Source organism: Cebidichthys violaceus, unplaced genomic scaffold (assembly GCF_023349555.1).
Source record: "Cebidichthys violaceus isolate CVI_PGR_0920_01 unplaced genomic scaffold, fCebVio1.0.p SCAF_13, whole genome shotgun sequence".
Taxonomy (NCBI): domain Eukaryota; kingdom Metazoa; phylum Chordata; class Actinopteri; order Perciformes; family Stichaeidae; genus Cebidichthys; species Cebidichthys violaceus.
The window spans coordinates 9,666,397-9,690,051 of NW_027176296.1; the positions used below are offsets into that span (position 1 = coordinate 9,666,397).

General features: G+C 39.4%; 1 protein-coding gene across 1 annotated transcript in view; it reads right to left on the bottom strand.

The window, feature by feature from the left end:
• The window catches only part of LOC137870437 (ephrin type-B receptor 1-like), a 78,638-nt gene that overhangs the window by 30,958 nt on the left and 24,025 nt on the right, over positions 1-23,655 (bottom strand). The window contains exons 2-8 of the mRNA XM_068707696.1: positions 18,855-18,919; positions 17,868-18,158; positions 16,759-16,977; positions 16,467-16,647; positions 8,186-8,341; positions 3,092-3,354; positions 366-441 (exon numbers count right to left, since the gene is read on the bottom strand). Coding sequence (XP_068563797.1) covers positions 366-441; positions 3,092-3,354; positions 8,186-8,341; positions 16,467-16,647; positions 16,759-16,977; positions 17,868-18,158; positions 18,855-18,919 — 1,251 coding nt within the window. The remainder of the gene's footprint in view (positions 1-365; positions 442-3,091; positions 3,355-8,185; positions 8,342-16,466; positions 16,648-16,758; positions 16,978-17,867; positions 18,159-18,854; positions 18,920-23,655) is intronic.

Sequence of the window (23,655 nt, forward strand, 5' to 3'; positions counted from 1 at the left end):
TCTCTAAGAATTACACAGTCAGAGGCGGAGAGAAGGGGGACATAGGGGGAGGGCAGGGAGAGGGGATGACGGCAAGAAAAAGAGAACAGAGAGAGAAAGGGAGAGAGGCAGAGGGGAAAGAGGAAAACAGGATGAAAGCTGTGGATGTGTATGAAAGACAGATAACGGGTGAAAGATAGAGAGACAGAGGGAGAGAGATGACATGCTTATAACATGTTTTATGAATTAAAAAGCTGTAACTCAATTTCCTTTATCCCCCTTGCCATCCCTCCCTTGCATAATCCACTGTGCCTCAGGGTATGCTTACACACACATACACAGATGCTTGCACGCACATGCACACAGCGTTTACACTCCCCACTCACCGGCCTGATTGGTTGTAATGTTGATTGACAGTTGCTGGGCGGGATAAGGGCTCTTATTGGAGACGCCGTTGACTGCCTGTGGAGTAAAAAGTGTAATGGTCAGCTAGTCCACCCGACAGACATTAACCCCCATATTTGCTGTTGCTAGGCCTGTCAAGCTTTCTGTACTCACACAGCACATGTGCACTTTACAATGTTAACGGTGGCAGATATAGCACTCAAAACTCTCAGTAATTTTATAAATAGGCACTTGATTTCAGACAGAGGTAGACAAAAGCATGCTTCTCATTTCTAACCAGCAACTGATTTTACCAGCTGAACAAACAATTCAGTTGGTTAAAAACTCATTGCCTGACTGATGGACTCGTATTAAACGGAGACCAGTGGGGGGACTGTCCATTTTTCCGACGACCCATTATTCCAGGACCCCAATAGTTGGAAAAGTGTCCCATTGGATCGAAAGCCCATCTGTGCAACAGCCTGTTATCCCAAAAAACAAACGCTCATTGTTCCGAAGGCCCCTTGCTCCAGAAATACTTTTTATCTCCTACTATGGCGAAGTCATTACCTGCCCTACACTGCCTCTGACTGGCTAGTACTCGTTGCCTTTGTTGGTTAGGTTGGTTGGATTTAGGCATGAGGAGTGAGATTGGTAAGGGTAAAACATTGGGGTAAGCCAATCAGAAGGCAGGTATGGCAGTCATGACTTCCCTCCATTCTGCATAATAATTAGCCATGTCTTCTATTTGTTGCAGGGAGAGTGTGTATTTTTGGAGCCATGGGCCTTCAGAAGTATACACGTTTTTGGTATTACAGGCTGTCAGAAATATTGGCTTTTGCTCCATTTGGACGTTTTTGGGAATATTAGGTTTCAGAATAATGGGCCATCTGAACAATGGCATGGTACCGTAAATGGATCTTAAATATGAACTCAAAGGACATATTCATTAAAATTGTGCTCAAAGAATAAGGCTAAAGCTGCATGTCCCGTTGATGATACAAGGAAATAAATAAATAGCATTGTTCTTGTATTTCACTTAAAGCTAGTTCGTTCTACAATTATAAGTATGATAAGGAAATGTAATATTATTTCCTTTGCTTATTTATGTTTTATTGTTTTGTATTATATATTATATATATATATATATATATATATATATTATATATATATATATAATATATATATATACTATATATATATATATATTATATATATATATATATATATATATATATATATATATATATATATATATATATAGATATTATAGATTTTTTTTAAATTTAAATATGACAAGAGTTTTTTTAAACATAATGACAAGTGATTAATGTGGTTAAGTTTGAAAGAACAAGACAGACTCTGACACTGCTAAGCTATGATTAGACAATCACTGTTCAGGCGAGGGATTCAACAAAAAGTAAAATTGTTTAACAGCAACGAGATGGTTTCAATTTCAGTATAGAGGCGCTGCCAATGTCTTTATCAAACTGTAAAGTCTCATTGTCTGTCTCATCTTGCCAACACAATTAACAGGTTCCGAGTGCATTTTAAAGACCACCTAATTAGCTGCCTGATATTGTTTGTCATGAGCTTAGTTAATCATTTTGACGGCCAAAACAATGTCTTCAGTCACAGCAAATCATTAAACAAAGACGTGATAATTAGTGACGCTAGCTTAATGGCTTACTCCAAGCTCTAATTCTATGTTATTTTGTTTGTTTTTTTCTCATTTCACATTTTATTTTGTGTTTTTCCTTTCCTTGAAATTCTGAGGATTACAAAAATATCACTGCCAATATTTAAAAAAAAAAATTCTACATTTCACTAGTGACTATTTACTAGATACGCAGATAATTCTACTAAAACTAATTTGGTAGGTTAAAGTCTTCAGAGGATTCCTAACTTTGATGCCACCATTAATTTAGTTAAAAGCAGTTGGTTATCAGTGTTTTCACTTGTTGGATAATTACATTTTTGATGGATATCTCCATGGATATTCAGCAGTCTTTAACAGTGACTGCTTTCAGTGAGCACATTGAATAACAATCAATACTTTCACAATCTGGTCATTGTTTAAGTCATTCATTCATACATCATTATTGATCCACCCGTCCCACAACAGACTGCATTCAAAATGGATCAACTCATGTATTCCTTTAAAAAAAACAACGTGTTTATTATTCATAGGTCCATCAGACTTTGACAAGAGATTTGGCCACATTTAGATTCGATGACTATGAGAGATTTCGCAATCCAGGACTGAATGGAGGAAGTAAAGTAACACTCTTCCTTCCCTTAGCAATTACAACGTTAGTGACCTTGATTTGGACACCCAGCCTTGATGGTAAAGGCGGCCAATAGCAGGAGATTGAAGGTCCACCATCGTACTGGCTTTATATCGCATCAGAGGGGCCTTGAAGTTTGATGGAACATAATATAACTGGAAACTGTGCATAAAAGCCTTCATGTCAGCAAGCAGCTATGTAGCCTCAGTATCCTTGAGCACCACAGTGAATATCTGACAGCTATTTGCATATTAACACAAGAATTGATCCAAACCTAACTACAGAAAGGACACGTTGACTTTCAACACACATTTCAAGCTTATGGCAGTAAGCGTGTGATAGTCGAAATTAAGATTTCCATTTGAGTATTCCTTTAACAACACTGTACAGCATGCATGTTGAATAAATTAAGCTTCAGGAAGGAACTTCAGTGGACAAACCTGTATTTCGAAGGTGTACGATGTGTGGGCTCGCAACTTGCTGATCGCCACCCTCGTTTCCTTTAACCCTTGCTTGCCCAAAACGAAGGCCACGCTGTCGTCACATGGCTGACATGCCCGGCGCTCGCTGCTGTGGCACCGGCGGCACACAACGTTATATGACAGGTCGTCACGGTGCCCGATGTCCCGTGGTGGGTGCCACTCCAGCTGCACCGATGTCTGGTTGACGACTGAGACCACATTGCGAGGAGCTGAAGGGACACCTAGAGAAAGATAATTGCATGTTGCGGGATTGACAACATTTTTGCAGAGTTTGTGTCATTCTGTCAACTTAAAGTGAATCACTGTGCCACACCTGGATGCAATCAAACCTCATTACGGTAAGCACTTGAGAAAATAATTTGTTTTTTCATTAAGCAGTGCCTACTAATGGCTTACATATGGACATCTATTTTTTTTACAATCACAGGATGTCTGGTATTTTATAGCTAAGCAAGCTGTTGTATAAGCAGCGCATCACTGCAATAAGCCATGTTTGGAAACATTTCAGTTGGATACACTGTAATATTACAGTAACTAGCAGGCCAAGAAGTCTCACTTTGGCATTAAAGTAAATGTGTGATGGGAGGGTACCATATCAGATGTATTTATTTATTTGATTATTCAAAAGCTTGAGTATCATAGTCAAGCAAGTCTGGCCCATTACCAAACTAATGTAAACAAATTAACAAACTAACCACAGTGCAGTTTGTGTCCCGTGGCTCAAAATAAGATACATACTCTTTTAAATTGAGGCTAACAAAGAAGAAACATAGCATTACTCACTAACCTCCAAAACATTTGAGGCGCAACTTTGTACAACCCGAAAATATTAATCTAATGGCACTAGCTACTTTTTAAATAAAGATTTGACAATAGAGCAAAAACAGTTAATCAATTAGTCAGTCCACAGAAAATGAAAAAGACAACAATCTTAACAAATGATTATTCTTCAACTTTCAAACAATACAGAATATTATCAATAAACTGCACCCTCAATACAAAACATAAGATTAATCTAAAGAAGCTAAATACTTCTTACATCCCTTGGGACTGCAACAGAAAGGGGTTGGGCAATATATCAATATTATATTGATATTGTGATATGAGACTAGATATTGTCCAAAGATTTTGGATGTAATATTGCCAAATGGCATGGGTGTTGTCTTTTCCTGATTTTAAAGGAAGCATTTCAGTAAAGTGATTTAATTTTCTCTCTATTTTTTGGAAAACTAATTTTGTAAATACTTTGTAAAAGCAGGAATGGTCAACCCTACAATATTGTTGCAGATGTTGAGGTATTTGGTCAAAAACATTGTGATATTTCATTTTCTCCATATCACCTTGGCCCCATCAATCTTGTGTATTTGTGGACCTCTTAATTCACTATTTACCAGGATTACATTTTGCATTAAAGTGCAGACAGTGGTACACACTCCTGGCCATAAAAGTTCTAGAAAAGAGATACAAAAACAGGACATTTCTGCTAGTCTGACTCACCAGATGTAAACTTTGGTTAAAACCCTGCCATTGGTCGCCTATTTCAGTCGGCATCCGGTACCATTGCTGCATTGTGGGCCTAGTGTCGCCCAGAACCATTGTATTTCTTCAAAACAAACATAAACAAGCCAGGGTGTTTTTTCCCCCATACCAGAATGATAATGTGTGGAGTCAGACATTTCTTTAGCGCTGACACATTGCTGTGGATGTACGTCTGGCTATGCAAGAATAGTTTTCTGCACATTGACCAGTGAATATGAGGGGGATTACTTTACTTTTACTTTACTGACAGTCAGTGCTGTAAGAATTCAGCCAACCCTGTCTCTAACAGTCAAAAGGTGACCTAACAGCTCACCGCCAGCCAAAGAATCTTTTTGTCTGTCACTCTCAGTCAGTCAGTGTCTCTCTCTTGGTGGTTCTCTCTCTTTTCTGCCAGCTCATCCCTTTGATCTGAGGAGAAACTCTGGCTTTTAGGGTGTTATACTGAGACTTAAACGCACACCCAGAGTTTTCAGAAGGTTAAACCTAGCGGGTTCACTTCTCCTCGACTGTTCACACACATCACACAGACCCAAGACCCACACAGACACATCCACAAGACGTGCTGGAACAAGAAATTAAATGGGTATTCAACCTTGGCGTATGTTAAATCACAGAGTCATAAGAAACGTCTAATATAGCCTTGTGGAATATAAATATGTGTGTATTACACCTACACTGCAGAATTAGTACCATTTTATAAACAGAGATAGAAACTGTGCATTACAATCATACTCACAATAATCAACACCAATATTAATCTTACTTTTGATGTGAATAGCATAAATAATTTGATGTGAATAGCATAAATAAAAAAATATTTTACAGTGTCAGAAATCCACAGAGTTCACAGCAAATACAGTAAACATTAAAATGCTAAACAAGTAAGAAAATTGCCCATTTGAACAATAGAAACCGCTCCACTTCAAAGTGTTAGCTGCTATGCACAACCACTCTGCTTCCTCACTGTCTTAAAAGTGTCTTTCGCAGTATCAATCTGACAAAAAAATGCACTTCACAAAAAACAACACACAGATACAGTAGACACACACACACACACACACACACACACACACACACACACACACACACACACACACAACACACGTCCTCCGTACCGATGCGGTCAATGAGGCAAGCTGAGGGAATGATTTTCCGTCAGGCAGCTATTCACACACTGCACGCTCACGCTTCCATCTCACTGATCAGATTTTATATCGGATTTTTTTTACCAAATAAAAATAAATTAAAGCTCTTTCCTATTGTTGAAGTCTAACCATTCTTTTCCAGTGCTTTTGTTTGAAAAAGACGTGTGACTGAGTTTGTTTTTGCCCTTAAAATGAAAGTACCAAGTTAATTCACAAAGCTGTGAAGGCAGAGTAAGGTGATACCTGACACCTTTTCACTAGAAAACTTGATTTTCTTTTTTTTTTTCATCTGTCAGCATCAATTTGACAATGTGCTGCTACTTGGTTGAGGTGAGGCTTTTCATGCGATTTCTCTGTTGTCAGAATAGGATAACCTCAGAAATTGTTCCATAACCACTGAGGCAAAATATTAATATAAATTATTAATGAAAATATTGCAGCATATAATAGCCCCAATATAATAACAATAATACTACTAATAATAAATAATACTTGATAACAATAAACATTCAAATAATAATGATAATAACTTGAATCCCTCTGAACTGGAATACATCTATTGATGACAAATCACATCATTTATTGCCTCTATGGATTTTTTCATGGATCATTATGCCACTATTTTTAAAACAGCATTGATTATTGTATGCCTCAAAGCCTATTTTCACACCTAACCTCTGGTGCATTTGAGCTTTTGGTTCAATTCATATAGCCTGGAGAGGAAACTATCAATCAAACTCTGGGACAACTAGAGCAAGACTGCCTCAAAAGTTGTTTCTTGCAAACTGCATCTGCTTCAGGTGCAGTTTGTGGTATTAGCACAAAGCAAACCAACCACAGGATTGTGTGATAGCAGATAAGTCATTTCAGCATGAAGTCAAAAGATAAACTCAGGAACTGTTAAAAAAGAGGTCTGTACAGTATAAACGATGCACTATAGGCTACACTTATTCAAGCAAATCTGGTAACTAAACACACGTGTGTCAGTAAGTGAATCCAGGAATTTACCCCAATACACCAGGAAGTGAAAATAGTTAAAACTGCTCCATTTTTTTTTTTTGCAGTCCCCTATTAAAAAGTGAATGAAACATAGATGCCAAGCAGTAACTATTGCCCCTCATAACGTACAAGATATCTCTTTTTCATCCCGTTTCTACCGATCGTCATTCTTCCTCTTTGTGTGTTGTAATCTGTGCTTCTCTGTGCTGTGTTTACATAGCCGGTCCGGCTGCAGGTGCTTTTAGTGCATGCAAGCCCATGTCTGTGTGCTCCAAAGGCTAGCCTACAACACCAGGCTGCCGCTCATAAGGCGGTAACCGCAGATATTGCCGTTGCTTGGACTTTTCGTGCTGTTAGCACTGTATTAGCCGCCAGCTAAGCCGTAGCCATGTTGAGAGCCGTGTGGAGGCAAGTTTGGTTATTGGTCCCTGATCCCAGGGTGGTGCACCGTTATTGTTAATATATGTCAATAATTGTATTGATATTAATAATTGTATTTATGTCAATAGTTTAGTTTTCATACTTGCTAATAACCCAACCCGCTCCTGCCAGATCCCAACAGTAGACAGAGATCAAGAGAGAAACAGGGCTAAAAGTAGGGCTTATAAAATGGTTGCCAATATTCACTGTCATAATTCGAACATTGCAGCAAAGAGTTTTCAGGTTACCTTTTATACATTCTCCTGTCAGAATGTTGCAAATTCATTCATGAATGTAAGACAGAAAAATAATGATCCGCCCATGAATGAACGAGAGCTTTTTATAGCCTTGAAAAACATTAAGTTTTATTCAGGTCACCAGGGCGTGCACAAACACGGGCATGTACCTACACACCCAGACTATATACACACTGTTTCACAGTTTGAGACTAGCTACAGAGACAGTCTAAAATGATTCATGTCTCAACCTACTTACACCATCTCTCTGTGGAACAGAGAGGCAGCGTTTTTCAAACTCTGTGCCTCGTCTTGCATAGCAATATAGCCTCTTTGACACACTAAACACATATTCACTTCAATGGAAAGCCTGAGGAGTGTGGCAGTGTTATTACTTACTGCTCCCCAAATCCCCAAACAAGGACGGGAACATTGCGGCACACTAGCTTTGAATGAGGTGCATGAAATTAGGGTTGGAATAATAAATCAAAGCAGATATTGGCCTTTAATTCAATGATGAGATATTGGACTGTCAGTGATGTCACCCGCTGATATGTTGTAATATGTCAGCTATTGGTAACTTCAGTCCAAAAATCTGCCTTCACAAACCTGTCTTGGTCACCCTGAGGCATAACCAACACTCCAGAAAGGTTTATTGAGTATGTATTTTTGTTTTTTGTGTGCATTTGTTCGATAGAGAGAGACAGACTCACTGGTGCACACGTCCTCTGGTTTGTCCATGTCGCCGCGGTAATAGCCGTTGCGGCAACCGCAGATTGTGGCGGCCTCGATGGTAGAGCGACTGTTGAGCGGACATTGCTGACATAATCCTACCCCCTGGAACGACTTAAAGGTGCCCTGAGGGCAAGCTGAAGAGAAAGAGAGAGAGATAAAACATTAAAAACTAAATAACCATGGACATGAATGAAACACAGTAAATAAAATATGTGTTTGTGCCTTTTGTTTGTCTTGATTGCAAGACATTTGGCAAACTTTGTTTTGGAAAGACCCTGCAGTGGTGGAGTTATTACTGGTGGTATAAGGTTGACAAAGCACAGAGGGGGATTTTCTAGGAATAGCAGCACATTATCTTAACAAGATATACAAAAACATTGGTGTATGTCCACAGTGTCGTACTGATTATCTTCATTGTATATTATGGTTTAATTTCTCTGGTTCCTTTAACTGGGTCATAGTTGTTTATACATACATATTGAATTATTCTTTGTGACATGAAACACATATATGAATTCTTAAAGATGATGTTTCCCTTTATCCAACTGTTTTTCATCCAGAAATGGCTGGTTCTGAACGCACAGCATGCTTTTATACACCTTTATGGACTTTCATCATTTGCACTGCATTAGCATATTGTTATTTTTATTTTTGTGCACCTGACAGCAAATCAAGTTTCCCATCTGGGATAATAGTGACTGAACTGAACTCAACTGGAATAAGACAAGCCCAGTAATAGAGGTTGGAGTCGGTGTGTCACTTCTGTAGAGGATGTAAAGGGATGCCTGTCTCTCATCTACAGTGTTTAGTAGGCTGTATGAATGAAGGCCCTCCCTTTCTGTTCATTAAATGTGAATGCCAGCAGGTCTTGTTATGTGTCCCTCTGCTTCTTTGAATTTGAGGAAGAACAGTGCCCATTTACACATAGGTATGAGCCTTTGTAGGTACCCCCCACTGGCTCATGTGCATTTAATACCCATCTGTTACACAACTGCCAATTCACACCACTTTCTGTATTTTTAGTTTCTGGGATGCCACCTATGTATACATCATCCCCTTTTTTCCAGCTGGTCTGCTGAAAGTACCATTGCATTTTAAATTTTTGACATTCATTTTTTATTAACAGACCTTTGTCTGAACATAATGTCATAGACCAGAATCATGGCTGCTACTGTTTCAGTTAAATGTATCCATCTGTATCAATTTTACCAATTTTACCATCTCTTTGATCAAATTAATCACAATTAGTAATAGTGCTGCTGTTAAATGTCATGTCTCTCTTGCCTCAAAGATGTTTTCTGGAACTGTGTTTGCTGGTAATATTTATTTAACCTTTTTTTTTTACTAGAAGGGTCTCTTGAGATCAGGATAACTGTTTTTCAAGCAAGTCCAAGCCAAAACAGTTTACAAATAATAAATAGATAAATAAAAATAGCTGCTCTGAAAGAGCAGCTATTTTTATTCAATCAATCAATTAATACATCTAGGTTTAAATCTTAAGTAAATACCTTTATTTATTGAGGTATAGAAGAGTTCATGCTCACTTTTCAGGCTAGATTAGTTAATCGTACGTTTCTTGTCCGAGGCATTTTGATAGTAGCTCAGATAAATTAAACATTTGAACTCCTCAAAGCTCCAATTTGTGCAAAAACACAGCCACATCAGCAGCACTAGTACGACTGACAGCCAATTCTAAATAAACATTAGAAAAAAAATAGAAAAAGATTCAATAAACAAATTAAATGCAACATTGTGACATGGTCAAACATCTTAAGTTAAATATATCACATTAAGTGAGAGTACTTTGCATCCCAGAAGGACACCTGCTTTTAATTAACACATGGGATTTCATAAGTGGCTTTTTTGATGAGGGCAAACACATTGTGAATTATGACTACAAGTAAAATAGAAAGCAGAACAGGGAAACAGAAGTGTGAAATGAGAAATTAGACTGAAACGAAAGCTCTGCCAAAAGGCTGAGGGAAAAACCAAATGAGTTTTTTTAATGTTACTTGTTTCCAGTTTTGATTAATCTTTAGCACTTCCTCCGCTGTAATGAATGTTCACTTTATCTCGGAGATGCTTTAGATGCTGTAAGACCAAAATGCAAATGTTACACAGATTTATGGTGGCGGGCAGAGGAGGATTGCACATGCAGGCTTTTACGGAGTCTGTACAAACTGGAGCCCAAATGATAACTGGAATTGAGGGAAAGAGGTAAATTAGACAAAGTGCCAGCGAGCTAAGAGCCTCAAAGTGTCACTTAATCAAACATTAAAGGGTTTAAGGGTCAGGAAAAAACAAAGACGGAAACTCAAAGAGAAAAGACAAAGAAATCGAGCAGAGGATAATAAGGGGAACAAAAAAAATGCTGTTATTCTTCCCTCTCAATATCACTATTTCTGCAGCACTGCTCTATTGTGTTCGCTTTACTGAAATGCTATTATGTTATTTCTTGGTCTTGCTGATTCTTTTGTTCTAACATGACTTACAATGGAGGATGTGCTCTGCCCCCATTTTTTACTGCATATTACATTGTGCATGAACCGCAGAGCTTGAAGAAACTACTCACATCTCAGATATGAAGTACAGTCCATATCATATGGCAGGATTTTATCAAGCTTGTATTACATATGAACTTTCTGCTCCTTTTTTTATCTGTCTAGGGATGTCTAGGGATTCTACCCGAAACTGTACAGTACTGAAGACAGTAGCAAATACCCGGAGTATCAATAAGGTTCAGAGTTACTTCGTAACTTCGTTACTTTGGAAGTTACGGAGTAAGAAAAAAAAGCAGCGACCTCCTGCAAACCTCCTCTCTCGGTCTCTGTGTCTGTCTTTGCACGAAGGGCGGAGTTGTGCTTTACTCTGAGACGCGCGCACGCGCACACACACACACACACACACACACACACACACACACACACACACACACACACACACACACACACACACACACACACACACACACACACACACACACACACACACACAGGCTCTAGCTCAGTACAGTGTGAGACACACATCATGGCAGAGAGAGGAATAAAATTGAAAGTGTGGCTACATTTTACTTGAGTAGATGCTGATAACTGTCGTCTCAAATGCAATAGAACCCTCACAAGTAAGGTATTATACCAGCAATTTATAAAAACCTTTGGGCAACAAGCAGAAACTAAATCTGCAAAAATGCACAGTTTTCCAATGTTTGACAAGCAGACGACCATCCTTGTCCACTGCCGGTAACGGTAGTGTTGCCATGCGGAGTTTGATAAAAAGAACACAGTAACTGTTACTTAGCTAATGCTTAGCTGCGACTGTATTTTAAGGATTTTTGAACTTTTTGTAGATTGTTGGAGGAGGCTGCAGCTAGACCCAGCACGTCCCCCCTCCCGCTACCACCCCGGTTTCAGCCCAAGTACCTTCAAGCCAGCAGCTACAGGGAAGATGACACAGGAGAGAGTGAACGAGTGTCATAGGGCTGTTACCCAGTGTTGTTAAAGGCCTGCACCCCTTCTCAACAGTGGAGTCAAAGGGATTTTGGTAACAACTAATAAGTCTGTCAGTGTATATTGAGTTGTTTAATACATAGTCATTAAAAAGGGAGTAGCTGTGTGTTTGAACTTACTTAGCCCTTTGCTGCTAAGAATATTGTTTAATTAATCTATTTATTGATTTATTTACATTTGTTGTTGGCATTGAAATAGTATAGTCTACAGCAATGTCAATTCTTTTAATTGTCTTTTTCTTTCACAAAATAATCAAGCGTATCAATAAGGAACCGAAACGATACGCAGTATTGATAAGAGTACTAGTATCGATAAAAGGCTAACGATAACCATCCCTACTCTCACCGCTTTCACACTGCATTTTTGTCCGCAGAATGTGACGTTTTAGCTAAAAAGCTTGAAAAGCCCTGTGTGCACTACCATTGCACCAAACAGCAGACAGACCCAGTTAGAGACTAGCTAGTGAACGAGTATTTACGAGCTAAAGTCAGATATTTCCCTCAGGAGTTGGTAGAGACCAAAATCAGAGCTAAATGAGAGTGGCTATTGAACTTGTGTGCACCAGAAACAAGACTTCAAGTGAATAATTACATTGCTCTGTAAAAGCTTTGCCAACACATTCACCCTAACAACTTTATAAGGCGATAGTAAGTCCATTTTGTGCTTGTGGTTGCCGTTGCCCTAAAGTGGCCCAAGAAATCAGCTATTGCAATAGTAAAAAGTTGTAGGGTGCACCTGTAGCTTAGGGGTTACGTGGCAAAGATGAACTGCAATGTCCCCAGTTTGACTCAGGCAGCTGCAGCTCTAGATCCCTCCTTTCCTGTCATCTCTCAACTGTCTTTAATAAAGGCATAAAAATGCCCCAAAAACACTTTTGTTAAAGTGAATAGCTGTGAAAGGCAGATAGTCTCGTACCCTTGAAACCGGTTGCAAAGTGTGTGTACTGGTTGAATTTAAATTCAAGCCATTATTTTATCTCACTCATTAAAATTATCTTCAGCTAGTTTTCCCAACGTTTCCCTCTTATCTCCCTATTTGTCAGACACACTTTCACTCCTTTTCCTCTGTGTCACTCTCCCTTTCTATTAGTTTCTTTATATTCAGACCTTTCTTTGAAGTGTCAATGGCCTGTACCTTTCTCTCCGTGTTTGTGTCTTGAATAGGCAGATAGACATCTGGCTTGTCGAGGTCATTTATTCAACAACCTTGCTCATACGCATGGGGCGTGTCACCATGGCAACAAGTCTTGCTCCCTTTCTCTCTGTTAAATGACTCTCTGTAGCCTATAGTTATCTCTCTCACCTTGTGTCCAGTTGTCTCTACTAACACTATATGTGCATGTTGTTACACGTGAACGGTATGTACCATTTTTAGAGAATAAAACTTCCAAAATGTTGTCTAACTACAGAGGGACTCTGTCAAAATCTGATTTAGTTGTTATCTGCCTCCAATATGTTAAAAAGCCATTCATTAATGTAAGATCATCAGCAAATATTTTGCATTAAAAGTATTCATACCGGCAGCGATAGCAATTTGTTATAGGCGCAGCACTTTTTCAATTAAAAGGTTCAAATAGATTTGTGCAGACAGAGGACCAATTACCGGGATTCGGGATCAGTCGGTAAATTGTTGTTAGCCTAAGACACAGTAAGCTATTCTATTGAGGTTCCTTTTAGCAAAATGCTCTGATTGAATTTGACTCTGGTTACGCAGCATGTATGTCTTGGGCTTTTAGAGTGAAAGTAAGAACGGAAGGAGTGGATCTGTGCTGCCTTTGCAAACTTTGTTACTCCTTTCAACCTTGATAGTCTATTGAGACTCCATGCAAACGGAAGAAATCTAAGAATGGATGGTGACACAAAAACAGAAAGAAAAAGCCAAAAGATAGGAGAGATAATAACGAAGCACATATAATTCCAGAGAAAGAAAGAAAGAAAGAAACGAAGAAAGGAGTTAAAAAGGGTACAAAGAGAGAGGAAAAGATTATTCCCTCTGTTTTCCTCTATGCCTTTAGCCAGCTGTGTGGAGTCACACAGCGACCATGTGGATGACAATTGTCTAAAGTTGACATACAGACTCACTGATCAATGATTTAAAACTTGCATGTGTGTGTGTGTGTGTCTGCAGATTTTGTGTGTATTCAATGGTAGTGCTGACATTTGTAGTGTGGTGCATTTGAGGTAAGGGTCTATTTAAATATGTTTACTTTACACACACAGTTATTGAACTGTCGAGCCAGTTTGCACAATATGCTGGTTTGGTGCAAAATAAACACCATCTCTGTGGCCTGACTCTCACACACACACACACACACACACACACACACACACACACACACAGACAGACAGACAGACAGACAGACAGACAGACAGACAGACAGACAGAGAGAGAGAAAGAGAAAGAGAAAGAGAGAGAGAGAGAGAGAGAGAGAGAGAGAGAACCATCTGTTCCAATAGTCAGTCCAGTTTCCTGCCAAGTTGTTATCAGCTGATTGGCAGAAGAGCACACCCAAAAGATGCCAGCTTGATGCAGACAGGCGAGACAGGCTCTGTCCACGACATCTCAAATCAACATTTAAGCACTAAAGCTTTAAATAAAACACACAACGCAGGTGTACATGGAAACTGTCAAGTCTGCATCCAGTATGACTTTCTAGTACGGCTGGGCAATACTAATAATATGAATCGTTTTCACAATAGAACATTTTCTCTGTCAGAAAATTTGAAACTTTGACATAATGTCCATAAGTTACATTGCTTGACAACTTACAAATAACCCTATCGCTACACAGAAACAAAGCTGTTTCTAACCAATCAGAAAGAGCCCGGCTACTTAAAGTGACACGAAGCAGATGGGTTAAGAAAGTGGAAAACCTGTGCCATCATAGACAGGAAATACCATGACCTAAGTTAAGTGGACATGCAGTCTCACCAGCAATTAGACCCATCACCAGAAACACTAACAAACTGTAACATCAGTATAGTGTTTTCGCCGTTACTACATCACACATGCTGTTATTTTTTTAATAGCAAAAAACATGGTGCCAATGGGTGCTGTCTAAAATTTGATTTCAATTTAAGGATCTAATTAAATATTCAGTTTTCTGCTCGTATGGTTTTTTTTGTCATGTTTCTGGTTGTGAATCTCCTATGAGATAATTTCAAGCTGAAACGCAACTAATTTATACCGTCATGAATATACAATTTATTCAACGTATCAACTGATATGAAACCTATTATTGCAATAAAATATTTTGCCATATCTTCTTTCTAGGTTGGTTTTTCAAGGGCAACAATTGCAAGCTCAATATCTTTTAAAGAGATCGACAGAAAATTACTGGGAAGATTTTGCCGTAATTCCTTCTGCAGTGGCAATCAACAGCCCTGTAATATTGTCAGATTTAATCACTGTCTCCCATGAATCTTTTCTGGCTTTCTATGCACACAAATATGATATGAAGAAAAAGTATTCCTGTGCAAAAGAGACACTGACACCAAAGGCAATGCTCAAATTGAATGCATTTCACTGAAGATAGATAGAATACTATTCATCAGTCCCTTCTGTGTTCTCTATCTCTTTTAACTCACAGTTTTTACCTTTCTGTCCTTGGTTTGTCTTTTTTTTTTACTTCCTTGCCAGTCCAACTCTCCAGAGGGCTCTGCTGTACTTTCTTTATCTTCCTTGTTTGTTTTCTTCCTTTCTTCCTTCCTTCCTTCCTTCCTTCCTTCCTTCCTTCCAGATGCCCCTCTATCTTGTCAACACTCTGGCAGTTCAGGACTAATTTGCAGTAGACTAATCTGGCTGGAACACGCTAAACTAATTAACATGGGATGAAGCGGCCTCACTTATCATTTCACCATATGTACATACATCACACACACATGCTCACATGCTCACACGCCCCCCTCCCCCACCCCCCACCCCCACACACACACACACACATACACACACATACACACACACACTCTCGCACAGACACAAAATGGATGAGACTCTCCAGGCAGAATAAGAAATGATGGGTACTACTTCGGAGAGGAAATGGGGAGGGAGGCCAGATATAAAAAGGAGGTAAATGAGATAGAGGAGCTATTTCTGTGCCCATGTTCACCCAAGTCTGCTTCTACTAATATTAACATATGGAACATCGCACCCGTGGGCAAAAATACATCTGAAAATGTATACATGCATGTGATTAAACAGCTAGGACTGCCAGAAATGACACACTTATACATAATAAAAACCATTGTATTTCCAACAGAATTGACTGAGCATTATAGTCCACCATGTTTTGTGAAGCAGGCCAGCACTTAAATATGGCACATTTTTCATAGTGAATGAAAAACAAAGAATGGATATGCAAATATTATGTTCAAAATATAATTTCAATACCATATTTGTGTCACACACAGATTTTTCTAAAATTAAGGCTGAAACTATTTGTTTGATTCTAGCATGCTTGGTGATACCTTTGTGTTGTATGCTTTGTGAGATATTGCCTGCTGCTATAGCATGTTTGCTACGGTTGATGAGAAGCATGTTTGCTTGTTTGCTGGATATTGATTTGCTGTCATACCGGCTCATTGGCTTCTGCAACAAAACAATATGAAATATGTGTGCAGCATGCAACAGTGTTTGCTGTAGCAAGGTCATCAGAACAGGTTTTAAATAAGGAGAATTAGCACAGCAAACATGCCTCTTCATTTTTCACAAGCACAATTTGGACTGGCACAGCCTCATTAATGGACAGATTTACCTCGACACACGTTGCCATTGTCTGGTTCATAACCCGCCTTGCAGCTGCAGCTGCCGATGGGTACCATCCACTCTCCGTCTCCGTTACAGTAGAGCTTTATGGGCACGTCTACCTCTTCAGCGTTGGGGATACAGTTTCCTCTAGCGATGACTAATGAGGTGGACTCTGCTCCAGTCAGAGTCTGCAGAGAATCAGAATCATAACAAATATATATACTTGAATATCTGTATACAGGCTGCACCAAAATCTGATGAAAAGAGCACCACAGTTTTCAGTTAGTTCTGGTCCATACCTCTGGGAAAAAAGCAAAGTTTTGCACCACACTGGGGCATTTCTTGTAAAATACTCTGACAGCCAGCAGGGACATGCAAGCACCGAGATCCTGGAAGGCCAAGTGGAAGCCTTTGCCTTTGGACAGTGGCCCGAAACTCCGCACTTCTGTGTTCACCTTCATTAGCCTTCCCCCAAAATCAACCTGGGAGAAACTCTCATCTGCTGCGATGGTGTCCACCTTACAGTGACAGAGATAAACAGAAGGAAGGATAGGCATGGCAAAAGAAAGAAAGATAATTATTTAAGGTTCTTCTGTCCCTGTTTCTATGTTCTTAATTTAGATTCACTAAGTAATGTTTGAATCTTCTGTATAATATTGGATAAATGCTCTATGGCCACATATATATTATATGTATACACTCATAATTTATCTATTTCCCCAATGAACCTTGATGATAGGAGGCTGCTAGGAGATTTCCAACACTTGGATGCTTTCCAATACCCTGATTCATCAACACAAACAGTGTGAAACTACACAGAAACTTGATTCAATTTGGTTAATTGAAAAGCCGCAAACACATGAGGCTGGGTAAATTACATTTTTAGGAGATAATTAATACCAAAGAGCACTAGAAAAAAACCACCCGATCAGTAAGTGTTCAATTCTAACAACTGGAGGAAGTTTGAACCTTGTAGACTTTGTTCAATAAAATCAACATTTGTTGTGATTTGCTTCTGGACTATCGATCAATTTTTTAATCTGTGCAGTGTTTTATTTTGGATTGCATATTGTCCCTTTCCTGTGAAAATAATTTATCTCTAAAATGTCAACTTTTCGTAGGCTAGGAAAAACAAAATCCTGGTGTAAGCTCTGTGACAAAGATGTTTTCAGATAATCTAATGGGTTCTCCAACCCAATATACTGAATTAGCACAGGTGTCAGATTTTTAGCCTCTGTGCTACATTTTCTCCAGGGTGAACTGATTAGGCCTATGTGTACTACAGCACTTAGCACTCCCATGTTAAATGAAAAAAAATGTTTATCATTGAGATTACCATCAAAAATATACTTTGAAATGCCAATTTATAATCCGACAACACACTTTGCTTCTTTTCTGGACTCATTACCTTAAGAAAAGGGGCATTGGCCCAGTACTCCACCCCTTTGATGCCCTCTGACACGGTCCTTTCAGTCTCCAGGTAGTACAGGTTGAACGTCTCTTTGCAGGAGCCCAAGACGCTGGGGATGGAGGCGCAGTCGCGTACGGTGAAGCGGATCTCCACGTAGATGCGTTGCGCCGCCCGCCGGTCGATGTAAGTCGTGAGGAGCCAGTTGTTCTGGCTGGGCTCAAACACGTTGCACACCTGGTACGTCCTGATGGTGTTGAGGTTCTCATCATAGCCGCTCACCTCCTCCCACTGGGGAATGTGTGAGTGTATGTGCGTGTGCGAACAGGGCAGGGGGTATGGATGAGAGGGGAGGCCAAAATGATTAATAGGTTTACCAAGACCTGACACAAATTAAACTCCCTTTCCCTCTCTACCATTTTGTCTCTCTCGCTCTCTTCCTACCTCTCCAATTCCCACCCTCAGTCGCTTTTTTTCTCCCCGCTACCTTGTTCTTTTTTGAAGAGGGACAACCATTCATCACAATTAGAGCCGCTCACCTCAAACACACACACACACACACACACACACACACACACACACACACACACACACACACACACACACACACACACACACACACACACACACACACACACACACACACTATTGCAACGGGCTAGTAGCCAAGCCAGCATTTAAAAAATCAAAGGAGTTCAAGAAAGTGGGTGGAAGACTCTATTCTAATTCCTCTTATTCAATTTTATTTTATCTATTCTATTCATTTGCAGACTCTTGTAAGCTACACCTCCCTGATCTATTGGAATCCATTCTGTTCTGCATCAATAGCGGTTAATTGGTGTCACCTTGCAACTGTAATTAGGATTTTGACAGACTCCTTATTAGAGCACTGTAAAGTGTACACAAACTGCTTTCCCCAAGGGTACACAGTATACACATTCGTATGACTACACACAAGCACATTACAGCTCTCCACATTGTTCTTACTCCATTGGCAGGGAACGATATCCAGCCAAGCTCAGCTGTTGCTGTCCTTGTATCCATCACTGTCTCTGTCAGACAAAAAGAGAGACAGACAAGGAGAGAGGTGAAAAGAGGGAGGTATGAGTTTAATTAATAGTCCGCTCAGACACCAACTTTAGCACTGCATAGTGATGCAGGTCATTCATATTCATAAAATCCTGCTTTACTCTGTTTTCTGTGATGCTTCTCCCCTTTTTGTTTTCTCCCCATCCTATCAAAAAAGAGATAATAGCCACAAAATAAACCTAAAGAAATAAAGAAGCCTATGGTTACTGTAAAAAACAAAAGTAACAAGGATATAGCTTTGCAACAGCTGTAATAGTTAGCAACAACAGGGGACGGTTAGCAACAGAAAGCAGTTAGCAATAGCACTAGCAGACAGCAACAGAAAGCAATTACCGGCAACATTGTCTTACGTCAAGTAAAGGCCAAGGGTGAGGGGGAAGGCGGCGGTAGTATTGTTTTAACCACTATTTAAATAATAACTACATTCAGGAGAAATCAGTCAGTGCCAGCAATAGCAATTAAATAGACAACTATATCATGTTAATGTGTGTAGGTAGCACTCAGCTGCTGTGGGTGCCACTAATGACTAACGTTACATGTACCCACCTGAACCTACATTATCAGCTTTATCTGCTACAGTAATCTCACATACTAACCTGATTAAAACACAGCGGGAGACACACTGAGCGCTGTACATACTGCATCGCTAAGCTAAATGTTCCCTCTCAGACGGCAACACTGATGAATGCAAAGCTAGCCGACTTGATAGCAAAGAAAACAAACAAAAAAACAGATGGCAACATTAATTGTAAAAGTAAAACACTTCATATTATACTATCTACTGTGGTAATGGGGAAATATTGCTATATGAGCAGCCCAGTGATGTGCAGTGAGGTTCGTGGCTGGTGAGGCACGTTCAGACTCAGATTTACAAATATATGAACCCAATAGAGAAGCTTAAATCACCATTCAATTGGCAGCTTGCACATTGACTACTGGTTGTTTTTCATATTTCATATGAGCATTCTTTACGAACACAGGTAAGATATTTGATTCCAGGTGCACATAGGGTTTTATTTTTGAAAAATCACCGGATGTTCTATCTTCGGTGTCTGACTTCCTGGATTCACAATATGACATGAGGCACAGCTCGTCACTGCCTCACCTTGTGTGTCTCCTCTCTGAACAGGACAGGCGCTAATTCAGCGATTTGGATTATACAAACTTGTCATTACAGATTGGTAGGTCTAGTGCAGACAGTGGAGCAAGATGGCAATCCTTAAAATCTGCATGACATGCTACTTCTCCTGCAACTAAAGACTAAAAGTAAAAACCAAAATAACATTTGAACCACACAGGAAGCTAAAACATAAAACATAACTTCCCCTTTGTTGTATCAGTTTTTTTCAAACACCTTTTGCTCAGGCAGTTTCTTAGCTCTGTTACTTGTGGGTGAAATAAGCTGCTGTATGCAAAATGTACAGTGAGCGGACAGGCTGTGACGTTCAAGCTGACATAAGTTAGTTGGCATGCTGAGAATACAGACCTCAACACATAGTCCTTTGTAATAAAACATAGTGAGAAGATTCAACGACATCACACCACGAGGCAGCCACAGGCTAACAACCCCCTTGATTCTTGACATGCTCTCCTCCTTTTGCACCCTTTCAATCCGTCACCCTGCCTCTCATTATCTCCCTCCCTCCTCCTCCTCCTCACATCCTCCCCACCTTCATCCTCTCCTTCACTCTAACTCCCTGTCTTTTATCTCACCCTCTACCTTGGGTGCTTCTTTTTTTTTTCTTGCCAGCGAGCGAGCCTAATTACAGCAGAACCCAGTTTTCCAGCTCTCCCTTGGGAGAGAAGGTCGTTTGTGAATATAAAAATGCTTGTCACACGAAAATGTGGTCGACTATCAAAAGTCTTGGACCAAAGCTTATTCAAACGGTGACAATTGTCACTATGTAATTTGTAGCTTCAGTGCGTTTAGTGGCATGTTGTCAACAAAGATTTTCAAACACCAATCCACAGCAGAATATAGACCAAGTTTATTTCTGCCTTGCATATTTTGCTTGTTCAGAGGTCTTTGAAGTTTGGGTTTAAAAAAAAAAAAAGAGGCTTAAAAGAAAAATGGTAATATTGAGAGAAATCCACAATGTTGACAGAAGAGATGTTGGAATAGCTGATGTAGTCTTACAAGCTATACCTTCCAGCAAAGAAGACAGGATTTGATTCAGGGCTTTGCTTAAAGAATAGAATAATGGCTGTGCAGTGTCATACTCTACCATACCACCATATTTCTATTTCAAGAACAGGGTATTCAAGGCATATTCTCAGGCACTTTTAGCATACAATACCAGCTTTGCTGGTAATACGTATATTGAAAATTGATTGCACCACAATGCCCAGGAACTCTTGGGAGACCTCTGTGATTCATCATTTCATGTTATTGCATACTGTTCACAGTTTGAGCATTAAGACCAAGTGCAGGGAGAGTAATGTGGGTGTACACATTGAAAAGACTTCTTATCATATATTCAATAAATTAATGAAAATATGAAACTCTACCAAATGTCTGATCTTCTTTCTGGGCTGAAACTTTTTCATCATTGATTATGTTTATTTTGTTGATTAATCTATTTAATTAAATCTCACTGACATTCAAAATCTCTTGTATCCTGGCCATTACAGCAGCACCGAAAATAGGAGGAGTCTCTTTCTGGCAGGCTGCTCTTTGATTTTCTCGACAACCGTTCATCCGTTCGACTTCATACTTCCAGTGTATTGAGTTCCAGTGTCAAGTGTTAACTTTTGAGAACAACAAGATATATTAATTAGTGGTGTCTTATGTACACACATCAAATGACAAATGATGCAACTGAGAGATTCTCCAGAAAGGTACAAATAACAATCCCGGAGGCCAAGCAATCATTTCCAACCATTCTAAATGGGCACATTTTGAACAGGCACCGCACTAGTTACCCATAAAACATCAAGGTTTCAAACATGTAACATGCGCAAAGCAAAAAAGTGAAAATGCTCCTCAGAATTACCCAAAGCACAGGGTAACATTCTTACACTGTTTGTTTTGTCGACCAACAGGAAAAAAACTAAGATATTTAATTTGCCTTAAAAAAAAGAGTGTACCTATCTGACTAACTAGCATCCAGATACCCCCATTATTTATAGCATTCCCAGAACCCACTCTCAGTCTCAGGAAGAGGCTCTGTTAAAATGTACCCTATCTTGCAGACAGAAAAAATTGACTGAATATTCTGAGTGATTGCACTTTGAATGAGAACAGAAAACTGGTTTCCCTTGATCTAGAAAACATATATATGGTTGTATTCCCCATGAAGAGGCTTTGAACTCTGCTACCTTTTACCGATCCAAGACACAAACAACCCAAAGTCCAACCAACGTATTCCTATTGAACTGCAACACCTTGTTCTGAGTCGCTATGCAAATAATACATTACATTACATTACATAGTTACAATAATCTGTAACTATGCAATACAAATCTAACTGGTATCTCCAACCAAAATGGACTGCAATGGGGACAGCAACAGTGCCCTCTGTGGCGGGATTGGTTGTGGGAAAATGGAAAGAAACGGTTACACATGACCCCAAAAACAACCCATATCATTCAAAGACAAAGCTATACAAATGGTCTGTTTATGGCATTGTGTTATTTTGAGAGGGGGTGCAGGGGGAATTGATAGAAATTGTGTCATATCTTAATAACAGCTCTAGTTTCCTGAAAATCACCTGTGAATACAGCACTGCCAAAATCAATTACTTGAACTTGACCATGTAAGCAGATGAAACTGGAGCCATACTTCCAGCTACAGAAAAGACAATGCAACTCAATATTGCATGCTGCTAGTAATCATCCCAGTAAAATAAAATCCCAGTTGGTCAATTTTTGAGGTTAAAACACAACTGTTCATAAATAACATCAGACAGCCCTGCATCTTGTAAACACCACCTTTCGCTCTGATCTCTTATCTAATGAGCAAAAAAACCAAAGAATTCAAGCCGGGCCTGTTTCTCTGCAGAATACGATCAATGTGCTTCACAGATTAAAGAGGCACTCAGGAGACACCGGCATGTGTTTCAAGCAGAACCACTTCTGCTTGAAACAATGCAAATCACTGCCCCTTTACTCATTCAGGAGAGCACTCACAATTAAAAGTACTGTCACGTACAAAGATATGACTCAAAACAAGACCACATGGCTGACAACAACTGGCATGTGTCCATGTGGGAACTGCGCCTGCTGCAGCAAAACAACAAGCACAAAATCGATCAATCTTCCCCACAAAGGGAGGGAAGTTCCCGTCTGCTAAACTGTGAATGAACACATATGATCTATATGCATGGTCTGGCATATGTCTGAGAAACTAAACAATGCCTTAATCACTGAATATCTGAGCAGAAAACTGCAATCTGTACAAGCAGTATGGAATATGCAATTGCAAAACACTATGCTGAAGCAAACCTACGCCAACTACAAATGTAAACATTGACCTCTTGATGACATATGATCATCAGTAATACCAGCCTATAATTAAACATTTTGAAAAAAATATATTTTTATTTAAGTATTATTTTAACAGTAACACAATGATGGCCAGAGACAGTGTTTTGTGGAGCTCAATATTGTATGTAATGGGGTTTGGATCAAATTTGATTATATGCTTGTGATTGATCCCTGTATCTAGAGCCATGGGAAAAGAAAAGTGATTGGTTCCTAA